The sequence below is a fragment of the Silene latifolia genome, chromosome 1 (genome assembly GCF_048544455.1).
Source record: "Silene latifolia isolate original U9 population chromosome 1, ASM4854445v1, whole genome shotgun sequence".
In the NCBI taxonomy this organism is placed as follows: Eukaryota; Viridiplantae; Streptophyta; class Magnoliopsida; order Caryophyllales; family Caryophyllaceae; genus Silene; species Silene latifolia.
This window is the reverse complement of record NC_133526.1, coordinates 19,655,574-19,667,827: the sequence shown is the minus strand read 5'-3', so window position 1 is coordinate 19,667,827 and position 12,254 is coordinate 19,655,574. Positions and strand designations below refer to the sequence as shown.

At 35.0% G+C, this 12,254-nt stretch overlaps 2 protein-coding genes across 2 annotated transcripts; both read right to left on the bottom strand.

The window, feature by feature from the left end:
- Positions 1-158: 158 nt before the first annotated feature.
- On the bottom strand, positions 159-4,376 carry LOC141600693 (APO protein 4, mitochondrial-like). The gene is made up of 2 exons (XM_074420939.1): positions 4,002-4,376; positions 159-1,423 (listed from the first exon to the last, which is right to left on the bottom strand). Exons 1-2 carry the CDS (start codon positions 4,289-4,291, stop codon positions 700-702), a joined length of 1,014 nt encoding a protein of 337 aa, XP_074277040.1. The 5' UTR covers positions 4,292-4,376; the 3' UTR covers positions 159-699.
- A 4,177-nt stretch (positions 4,377-8,553) lies between these two features.
- LOC141600683 (putative calcium-binding protein CML43) lies at positions 8,554-9,637 on the bottom strand. The gene has a single exon (XM_074420930.1). It carries the CDS (start codon positions 9,490-9,492, stop codon positions 8,866-8,868), a length of 627 nt encoding a protein of 208 aa, XP_074277031.1. The 5' UTR covers positions 9,493-9,637; the 3' UTR covers positions 8,554-8,865.
- Between the last annotated feature and the right edge of the window lie 2,617 nt (positions 9,638-12,254).

The window sequence follows — 12,254 nt, the reverse complement described above, 5'->3', positions numbered from 1 at the left end:
AAGAGGAAGCTCCTGAGTCGTGACTCGTGAGTAAGAGCATTCTTATACTACCCGATTTACAGTTGGGTGTACATAGTTTCTGAACCAATATGGAAATGATGAACTCAAAACTCCGAATAATTGGAGATATATGCAAACTTGACATCATTTCAATAAGATGGAGCGCGGACTCAAGATTACTTGTGTTTTATCTTCGGAAAAAATGTGATGGTTTCAATCAGAGAATGTGTTTTTTCTCATATCATATCAGGTTGACAGCCTTAGCCAGAGACTTCTTCTCACAAGACTTGTGCTTCATTTTCAGCAAACTCGGCCTTGTTTTTACTCTTTCAACTGACCAGCTCCTTAAACACAATCTTGCTCCACATCTCCACGTAGGTATGAACACAGAAAAGGTCCTGAACCGTTTTATCTGCCAAACATACAGAGCAAACATCGTCCGTCGCGATGAAACAACCTCCCATCTCGAGTTAAGGAACTGGCACTATCACAACCCACCGAGGTTGGAGTACAGATATCAACTAGCTTAGACGGTAGGTAAAGTCATTATGTGATTGTTACTCTGTTAGATATCTATCAGCATCAAAATTGCCATGTGTCTCCAGGGTAATCAAACAAAAAAGCCGATGAACTGTCACGTTAGATTAAAAAATCTTCCAGATAATCCCAGAGGTTCAGCAAAGATGTGCAAGTGTGCGATTAGCTTGAAACCTCGTTGGACGATGGCCCTGTTAAACCCTGAAATTTCATCATACAATGATACTTCACAGGCGGAAAAGCACCAGCTTTACAGCAGAGATCCACCACAGCAGGTGCATGTCCGTAGTAATCGCGGCCTTCATTCACAAGCACAGGAGGATCCTGAGGCCGCCGAAACCACACTGTTGTAGGTGGCACCACATCATCTACACCCGCCTTCTCCCAAAAGTGGGTCCCCTGCCAGCTCTGAAACTTAAACACTCCACAAAGACGGGCTGTATGGCCCGAAGGCCCGACATGAACTTCAGAGCAATGTTTGCAAACCTTTACTGAATAGACTAACATTAGCTTTTTAACACCTTCTCTAAGTGTTTCCCATGCCCCTAATGTTCTGGTTCCAATGACAATCAAGTCGTCTGTTGACAAAGAGTCAACTACAGAATCTGACATATCGTTCGTGGATTGAAAATTTGAATCTTCCAACGGGGCTCCTGCCTGATGACATAGTTCAATAACAGCAGGAACACGCTCGAAGTCAAATCTTTGGTAATGTTTGATAATATCTTGGTCCCTGCTTTTGAGATGGAAAGTTTCTACGGGAACAAGAATATCTTCTAGACTTGCTCTCGTCCATCGGTGAAGATTATTCTTACCGAGCCTTTTATAACCCCAACAACTCTTAATAAGATGACCCGTCTCTCCAACATATACTTCTGGACAAAACCTGAAAACAGAACACAAGTATTTTTGTGAGATGGTTTGGTTATAGCTTACTACGAAGTACTGTATATAAGTACATCACTATTAATGCTTACACGGTCACATACAGTAGTAAATTGATCTAAAAAATAGTGGAAAAGTGCAAATGAGCCGATTTAATCTTTTACAATTCGGACCATGGTATTAACTATCAGTTGTGACACTAAATCGGAATCGAATTAACAAAATTGATACCCAACCACATTGCGAGGCAATATTTCCCACATTAACAGACAAACAACCAAGACCAGGCCGTGGTGACCATATTTGTTGCTATTCCTATACGGCTAAACTTTTAACGTTTTACCCTAGTATCTTTAACAGAGTGCTTCACGAATGAAAGACTGAAGCAGTTTCGAGTTCAGTGATGGTATTGAGAATAAGGATGTGATTCTCTAATATCTGTAGCAAATCACATGCATGGTAGCTGAACTTCGCTGTATAAAAGGATAGTATTTAACTATTTATGCTCGAAAATTAGGAAGCAATGAGCTGAAGAAAACAAGATGATTACGTGCAAAATGGCCAACCAGCTGATACGGGTATTAACTATTCACGGTGTTAGTTGATTGAACTAACTTCTCAGATTATCTGCTTTGATTGATGATACTCGTAAACATTACGTTGTTTGATAAAATAATTTAAAAAAAAAAAAAAAAAAAGCTAGATTAACTGTTAAAAGGGGATAACCTTATAATTTTCCACAATTAGATGCAACTTAGCATTTTTTCTAGAACTAAAGGACGTAAAATCTAGGTCATTTGGAAGTAGCCTTCACCCCTTTAAACAACATCAACAAATCTCTAAGCACCAAAAAAAAAAAAACAATAGCTTCTAGCTAAAGTCCTGAGACAAAGAGAGTCAAGTACCAGACAAAAGCAAAAGCACGAGAGCTGATATAACATAAAAAATAGGTTTTTTTCTTCTTTTTTTTCAAACACCAAAAATCCCCGACTTAAGCACGTCAAACTCATTGACTACGTGAATATCCAAACATCTCCATGAGCTTAGTTCACTTCCAAATAGAGAAATTACAACTCAAAAAAGTGTAAATGGTCTTAGATTGGATGGAAAGGAGCAATATACCCCTAGCATATGTATGGTGATGGTGATTTTGTGTCTTATAGAAAAGGCAACATTAGCAATTGGATATCCGATCAGAAGACTTTGAGATATATGGATAAAGGTGGAAAAAAACAATCAAAGGCACAGTTCCTGAAGATATACCGCATGGCACGAACCACATAAATTCAAACCAGAGTGGAGTATTTTTGTATCAGGTGGAACAAAGGGAAGGGGGGGGGGGGGGGGGGGCTACCTTGGCTTTTGTGTTTTTTCACTTTTCCTTTTCTATATTTCCGTTGTTTGAGGTGTGCGATCACCCATGGACGGTTCTAAAGGATGATTCATGTCAGCCGACCCCAAATCATTTTGGGATTAAGCCTCAGATGTTGTTGTTGTTGTTGTTGTTGTTGTTGTTGTTGTTGAACAAAGGGGGTACTACCTTGGGTTGCCTTTGTCCCAGATAATAAGAGTAGAGAATTTCCCAGCTCTTCTGTCACTCAGTTGTCTATTGCGTGATATTATTATCATTATTGACAGACGTACAAATGCATTATACTACATTCTATGAGCCAATTTAGCTAAAACATGAGCTCTTTTATTAAAGGCACAAGGAATATAACTAACTGAGAAGCAATGGAAAAAAAAAAGAGGAAAGTTGATGGAAATCCTTGATTCCTTGATCACGCATTCCGCCTCATGATGTGCCTCCTCTGGCCCAACTAGTTGCCAAACTAGCTGGACATAGTCAGACAAAACCGCTAAAGGACACACTCAGTTGTCTACTGCATGATTTGAGCCACATTTTACCATAAATACACAGGCGGCAGAATTTGTCAATCACATCCTCATACAGGGCAGTGTGCAATAGATACATTTTCCAGCCCGGTTTCGCATTTTACCCAGACTATACCACATTTCTTTAGACACAAAATTGGATCTTGACACAGTTAGCCAATCGACAGAGCTCAATATGATTTTCCATCCGAGTTTTACTGTTTAATATGTTCCCAAACATGATCAAAAGCCGGTCTAGATTGCCGTAACACTCTCACCATTTCTCCCTCATAAACTCATTGGCCTTTCCCTAATACTTCTAAATTCATATATGCCATATTAATAGCTAGCAAACCATACACAATTCACACCGTCACAAACACAAAATTCAGTAAAAATACCACAAAATCAAACATTAGAAATCTAAACACATCAAAATCTCAATACCCAACTCAGAAAACCATAGAAACCCGGCAATCGAATCGAATCGAAATTAACCACCAAAACACCAGATAGCAACACGTCAAAAACAAACCACACCAAAATCTCAAATACCCAACTCAGAAACCATAAAACCCGGCAATCGAATCGAAATCAAACTAATATCAGAAACAAACCCACATCAAAATCTCAAATACCCAACTCAGAAAACATAAAACCCATCAAAAAAATCAAAAATCAAATGCTCAAAGATGGTCGCTTACTTGCAGGAGAAGACAGGTAAGGCTTTAAGGAGAGTAGAAACGCCATTAATAAGCTGAGAACGAGCTTTGAGAACTTGTTGAGCAACAGGAATCATGGATTTAATTGGGTAAAAACTAGACCTACGATCAATTCTCTTCTTGATCATTGGCCTTAGATTATACCAATCATGTTTACTCATCTTTTTTGAATCATACAATCTTATTTTACCCAAATTGTAAGTGTAAATTTGAGATACTGGGTTTGTTGTACGGATGAAATTAAGCCAATTCATGTGTCGCAGTAGTACCATTGTTGTCTGGTTGATGAACCCTAATGTTGAAAGGAGGAGGGGAGACTGGGACGAGAGAGAGGGGGCAGAAAAAGGACTGTTTATGTTCAGGGTAGAAATGACGCACCCGGGGAGTTTACACGGGTGGTGGTTTAGGCAGCACCGAAACGGAATACAAACCCGGCATCCTATGAAATTTCGGACACGGGATATGCTATTTAAATTTAACAAGATACTAGATTTCATGCCCGGGCGTTGCTCGGGTAATATCGCAACAGTGGCTCTGTTATATTAATATGATATAAAATTGACGCATATAATTTCTAATATTGACTTTAGTGTAAAATTAAATTTCTGAATATTTATCTTGAAATTGTTATTTTGAAGGAATTTTATAACGAATCTATACCTAGCTATATTTTGGTCAATTTATGTGATAATTATTACTCTCCAATGAACAACATGGTGTTAATTGTTCTTTTGGACTGACTATTTTGCATTATGTTTAGCATTAAGCATATGTGGAAAGATGATTTGACATGAAAAAAAATTGTTAATACGTAATTATTAAGAAAATTTTGATTGAGTTTAATCGAGCGGGCCTAAAACTACACAAAACGAATAAATATGAATTAAAATCACACGTAACAACTTATGACGTGTTTAACTTTTAATATTAACTTTAATAAGAATAATTTATAAGAGCGATTGCCAGACACACTTTAGATAGTAGCAAATGCGAGGTGTAATTTTTTTTTTAAAAGAAGCAATCAAGTAGTTTAAGAGAACAAAGACACATTTGATATAATACTTGAGCTTTACTATGTATTGATGAAGATGAAATTATCGCTAAAATTAAACACGGTAACATTGCTCGAAAATTAATATCTTATGTATGTATATACCTTTTATAATACTCGAGTTATACTCCTTATTAAAGACTTTAATTATCCGAGTTTTAAAAAAACTCTATTGATTACGTACTCTTAACTTTGTGAAACACTCCCTTCAAAACATTCAAAGCCATGTGAATCTATATCTTTTCTAATCAACTGATTAATATATGCACATTTATAATTATTGTATTATTTATCCTTTAGTTTACATTTTATAATTCTTAAGGTATTTCAAATTATGTAAATAATTATATTTTAATAATAATAATAATTAAATATTATATTATATTATAATATAATATAATTGTGATGAATACCCTTGTAGTATAGTGGTTAAAGTTTTGGTGAAATTTATAAGGGACTCGAGTTCAATTTTTTCAAAAGCATTTTTGTAGAGTGTTTATAGCCTGAGCCTATTACGTATATCCGAGAATTTACCCGATGTGCGCCAAAGATAGTGGTTACGGTCTTACAGGTCCGAACAAATACTCGTGTTGCATAATACTTGATTAAGGACTGGTAGGTTCACTTGTAAATGCTATAAGATTAAGATTCTAATACAAACACTATAATAAAGTATAAATTAATAACACATACTTGTAGTATTTACTGTTTGATGAATTATCGCACTCCTATACAAACACGCGTTAAGATTATTATAGTATTCTAATAGTTTACAAATTTACGTTAGCATATCTTTAGTGTTAGGTCTATAACAACTTCTATTTGAGCCATATGTATGTTAAACACCTTTCTCAACTATACATTTCAATCTTATGCTTACCGAAAAAAACTTATACATCCTAATCTTATAATAATGGTTGTAAGATTCTTATTGCTACTCCCTCCATCCCTTATTTGACCTTTTTAATGACATGATCCTAATTACGGGATATATATTTTATTTTCACGTTAGTTATTTACTCGAAACTCTATTTGTTAGTCGTTGAGCATAACCGTTTATATTACCAAAAAAAGTTTAACAAATTATCATGACAATTGTACCAAGCCGCGTAATCATGACCTGAATAATGTTGAGATACTGTTATTGGCCCTGTTTGGCAATCAGCAGATTGATATTAGCAGAAGTATATTTCAATTAGCAGATTTAGTAGAAGGGTTTGGTAATTAGCAGATTTTAGTTAATAGATTGTTGTATCTATGTGTAGATTGCTGACAAATTCATATTTCACAATCTACTAATGTGAATATGCTGGGTAGAGTAACATATTGAAAAACAGTAGATTGAACTCCAATCTACTCTTTCAATATGCCATTTACCAAACACTCAAAATAGTAGATTGATGAGTCAATAATGCTAAAAGCCTTGAATATGCTGAAAAATTCCCAATCCGCCGTTTACCAAACACCCCCATTATGTAACCTAGAATTACATCATAAAATATATGTTAACAACATAAAAAATAAACATTGAAACCAAAAAGTCATTATAAGGGGAGTGGTGGGACTAATGACACGACTCACATGAAGAAATACATTTTCAAATTGAGAAATTTGATTAAGGAAAATTAATACATATTTGTTTTAATACATGATTTAATACATGTGTCTCCTCAAATTGCTTGTCATGAAAAAGATGAGAGAATTTTTAATGTATATATACTCATCTAGATAGTAGGATTGGTTTAGTTTAATGGAAAAAAATATAGGATAATCTTTTTTTTATTAAGTGTTTTAAAAGCTTAAGAACCAATAATATCGCTCCAATTTAATAGCCAATGAAATCGCTTCAAAACTTCCTCTTTTAAGTATATATATTGATATATTTTATGGTATAAATAACGTATGGTTTTAGTTTTGTAATATATAATTGATATTAAATTTAAATATTTGAGGGTCAAATTTAACTTTGATTATAACTAATTCTCATCAAACATCTTCTAATCAATCTCTTTATACATTTTATTCTTCGTCTAAACTATAACATGTTTGTTTAGCCGTGTGTCCGACGAGTGTCGGGTGTCTAAGTGTCCGACACGGTGTCGGACACAGGACAACTAGTTAGGAGGAGTGTTCGTGTTACCTAAGTGGTAGTGTGGTATGATAAAAGCACATCTATTAGTCTCCAATCTCCGGAGATATCCATCTAACTATAAACAAGTCAAATACCATCCCATAAGTATATGTAAGACAAATTTTCTACTTTTTCATTCCGTTTTTGTTTAAGTGAGGCTATATGATATACGTGTAGTATGTTTTAAACTCAAGACGGATACTTTTGTCTTAGATGAGAATTTGCGTAAAAGCATGGTCTATAAGGAATTTCTGTATCTCACATCCTTACCCCCTAAAAACTACGATTTTGCTCAACTCCCGTCTACTCCCAAGTCCCAATTCCCATACTCCGTCACTTAGAAAATGACAATGAAGAAAATACTGAAAAACTTAAATTAGCAATGAATTAACGACGAATTAAAGAAACAGAAAAAAAAAGAAATAATCAAAATTAATGAATTTATTAATAAAAACGATTTAAGTTAAGAATGGTAGATCTTTAAACGATCATAGCTACGCATGAGTGTCCAATTAAGGCGAATTTTTTTTCAAATCACTTTCGTGTTTCCTGAAGAAATGACCCTGGCCATTTTGTATAATATAATCCACATGAACCGGTTGTCTTCATTATTTCTTCAAGTTGCGTTATTTTGTTGAGATAAGCGATTTGAAAAAGGTTATAATCACATCAATCTAACACTTGAGCGCAAAATTAGAGCATTTAGTTTTTTCTTATCGGGAGGTTGATACGGGAATGGTGGGGAAAGGACGTGGCCAATGTCAGAGGTCGGGTGGGTGATAAACAAGACGAGCTAATAATTCGTTAAATATTCAAGTAACGATTAGTATGATGTAGGGTAATTAATGGAGTTTAGGAGCCCATTGTTATATATATTGGGAAAACTTACCCCAAAAGGGATTTAGATTAGGAAATGGAGAGTGAATTCAACATTGTGGCTGACACACTATCACGGAGACCTGGACGACCGCACATAGACGACCTGGACTTACGTTGAAGCTCGAGGTTTTCATAACATATTTCAAGTACATTGCACCAGCTCGAGATTTTCATAGCATATTTCAAGTACATTGCACCACCTAGCTTTCATTACTGTCCATCTGAACTAATCTGCACATATAATTCATGCCCCTTAGAGGAGGAGGAGGAGGTGGTGGCGGACTGACGATGGTTGTTACTAGTGAACTTGTATCACGATTACAGGATACTCCGAAGCTTATTTACACATTCAATATTCAAGCTCACATAAATCGCTGACGCTGGCTCATTCGTAAACATATAAATTCCGTTTTATTTCGCGTCCAAGCATAACACCAGTACAACAGAATGAAGTGAAATAACAAGTCTACACATTTCCGTCTTAAGAGAGACCGACCAATTGATCATCATATTGACAATTAGATATCATCGCAAGTCAATGATTTCGTACAACAATTTGTGTTGTTCCAACTCAACACACACCTCCAATCAACAACTACAATGGTTGTCTCACTCGATAAGTGAAACTATTAATTAATCGGTTTATCTAACTCAAACGTAAAAACAAGTGGAACTGTATATTTCCGAGTAACATCATAAGTGACCAAAGAAAACCGCATACAATTCCAATTCCAATTCCAATTCCGAAAGCTAATAATTGAAAAACAATGACAAAGAGTTCCGATTTAAGAAGACGGAACAAGAACAGTATTAAGCATCATATGCTTAAATTCAAAGAAATCAACCTGACCATCACTATTCTGATCAACAGAAGAAATCATCTTTTGAATATGATCCATCTCATGTTTAGCTTCCGGTAATCCTAACTTACTCAACACAACTTTCAACTCTTTCGCCGATATAAATCCGTCTCCGTCTTCATCAAACACCTTAAACGCCTCCGCCAGCTCACCTTCCACCTCATCACCTCTCTCCGACTCCGTCACCTCACCCTCCAACTCGTCATCTTCTTCGTCGATGATATCGTTCTCGCAATCGAAGAACGCGTCGCTGAGCGACTCGTGTAAGGCTACGAAATCGTCGTAAGCGAGACCGGCGCAATTCGGCTTTATGAAGGCGGCGACAATGGTGGAGATTTCGGATGCGTCGGCGTCGAGGCCGAGGACTGATAAGGCTTGGTGGATCTCGTCGACGGTGATGAGATTATCGCCGTTTTTGTCGAAAGTGTCGAAAACGCGACGTAATCGAAGGGAATTTAGGCTTTCGCTTCGGAGTTTGAAGGATTTACGAAGGATTGATGTTTTTTTTGTTAGGATTTTGTTTGATGCTGCTGTTGCTGCTGCTGCGTCCATGATTTGATTTGAATTGAATTGATGTTCGTTGAGATTGATTGAAATTAGGGTGAGATTGATTGAAGAAGAAAGAAATTGGGGAAAATGAAATGAGGTCCTCACTTTCTTTTGATTGGAGATTGAAGATAAATGGGTCGTAGATTTTGTACTTTACTGCGTCACGACGCGGTATTGACGGGGATTTACTCGGTTACGTTGACTTCATTTCCCATGGTCTCTTTTAACATGGTTTTACTAAAGATCCCCTCCCATAATTATGATTTTTTCAGTAATGCAATAATTATTACTGTAGAGAATAACTTGACACATGCTTACTATTAGCTTGGTGACAAAAAACATTCACTAAAAAAAATTAACAACTTAAATAAAAATCTTTATTAGTTTTCCATTTCAATTTTTTGATTTCATATCAAAATACAATGGAGTGAACTGATAAATATTAATGAGGTGCAAATTTTAAAAGTATAAATCCTTCTACATATTAAGAGAATACAACTTCTCTAAAGTTCCCTCAAAGTGCTCAAACTTATATATGGAAACAAATTAGATTTTCATTTATTAAACTAATTTTCCATTTAAATTAATCTATACAAAAAAAACTTTATCTTCAATTATTAATTTCGTGACGAAAAAAGATTTAAAAAAAATTGATGTAGTTAAAATATTTTCATAAAAAACACACAATTTATGGAATTATTCAATTCTTTTGATTAATTTTAATATTAGTTATTTTTTATAAAAATTCGCAAAATATAAATCTAAAATCTATAACACTAAAAATTAAAAGGCCTATATTTACCGCGCATTTGCGCGGGATCTACACTAGTTTGTCTTAATTGGTGCTATCAATCTTCTAGTTTCACCCTCTCATAACTAATTTAAATTAATATATATTGAGTGGCTCACAAAATAAACGATATTTTAATTGATTGCAGGAGGAGAAGGTAGAAGATAAGATTGCAACGAGAAGATAGATAATTTCTCTAATTTCAAATGTCTCTCAATCTTTTTTTATTTTCAACTTTATTTTTATAGGGTAGGACATCGTCTTAAATTAAAACGGTCTTAAATAAAAAATTGATTTTAGGGGGTGTTTGATAAACAACGGATTGCAAAAAAAAAAATAGCATATTTGGGACTTTTAACATATTTGACCAATCAATATGCTACTTAGAGTGTTTGGTAAACAACATATTACGATTGTAAATTGAGCGGAATCTACTATTTTACAATATGTTGCCCACCCCAGCATATTCTATGAGTAGATTGGAAAAAAAAAAATCACTTTTTTACCCTTAGGAAAGCATAACCCTGTCTTTATCCATAATTCAATCATGTCCTTATTTGTCATTTTACAAACAATTGAGATACTCTCTAAATTTAAATAGGTTAATTATCAAACACCTTTAACAAAATATGTTAATCGAATATGTTAGTCAAACTGTGGACAGCGGGGGCCCACGGGGGCGCTTGGGAGAGAAGAGGAACAAGCGTTTGCATTTTTGTTGGAGTCGCCACCAATTTTTATGGGAAATTGGAACCGTTCGAATACCTCGTGTCATGTCAAGACACAAAGTAGAGACATGAACACTAAGCAATCGTTACCCTTAGCATTCTATGTCTAGAATGACTCTCGTGGATGCCAATGAACACGGGTGTTCACGGAGATCTGGAGTAAGGGGTGAGGGTACGTATTAGGAAGCTCTTTTGATCGAACACCTAATCTCGCCCGCCTCGATAGCGGCCTCTACTAATGATTAGGGACATCATTTATACTCGATATATCGTCGGCTATATGCATGCAATGCAACATCCAAGTTTTAATCCTAACATGTGAAAATTAGGCTAAGTCGGTGAACAATTAATTTAGCATACAATTATTGTCAAAGTAGGGATTTAATGCTCAATTACATGTGAAAACATACAAATGATACAAGAAATAAAGATAAATACAATAAAGGAAATTACGATAATGAAAATTACAATAATTACAATGGATTAGGCGATTTATGTCGAAAATACCTTTAAAACGGATAGTTTGAGAAAATAATAAAAGAATGAATCAACGAACAAAACAGAAGGTGATAATACGAGTAATAGTCAATTATACGTAAGCTAATTAAACCATGTCAAACAACAACGGAGTTCGGGGATGAGAATTCAACCGAATAAAGCAGCAGAGTCGCGTCCCTTGGAATAGGCGCAGCGATTCTTTGCGTCCGTTCTGACTCGACGAATTCTGGCCGTGAAGTTAGGAATTGCGTGTTGTTAATACTCGTCGGTAAATTTAATGATTGATTAAATTATTTACTCAGATGAAAATGATTAATAGGTTAATTACATGTGAATAAGGGTCATGAAAGCGATAAAACATGGATGAAACGGAATTAAGATGGATTAAATACATGATTAATGATATTAATTTACAAACTAAACTAATTAATTAGGGTAAATATGATGAGTTAATAACGGATTAATGATGAACATGAAAGTAGACAGATGAAAATATATCAAAGATCGAATTCCAGAAACTCAATATGAACAAATCGAATTTCTACAATCCGGATTGAATTTAATGACGAAAATCCGCAAATATTGATTACTTGGGATTTAAGTCGAATTTAATGATAAATTACATGCTAATGAATGATAAACAATATACATGTGAATTATTATGATATTATGTCAAAGAATTAACGAACAAACAAATAAAACAAATAAAAACGACGAATTTACAGAGGACGAAAGAAGAAGAAAGGAAG

Bases quoted from the DNA above. Each gene is read 5' to 3' on its own strand.
- LOC141600693 (XM_074420939.1), bottom strand. From the start codon at position 4,291: ATGGTACTACTGCGACACATGAATTGGCTTAATTTCATCCGTACAACA. The intron at 1,424-4,001 runs GTAAGCGACCAT...TTCTGTTTTCAG, and splicing joins TTACCTGTCTTCTCCTGCAA to GTTTTGTCCAGAAGTATATG.
- LOC141600683 (XM_074420930.1), bottom strand. From the start codon at position 9,492: ATGGACGCAGCAGCAGCAACAGCAGCATCAAACAAAATCCTAACAAAA.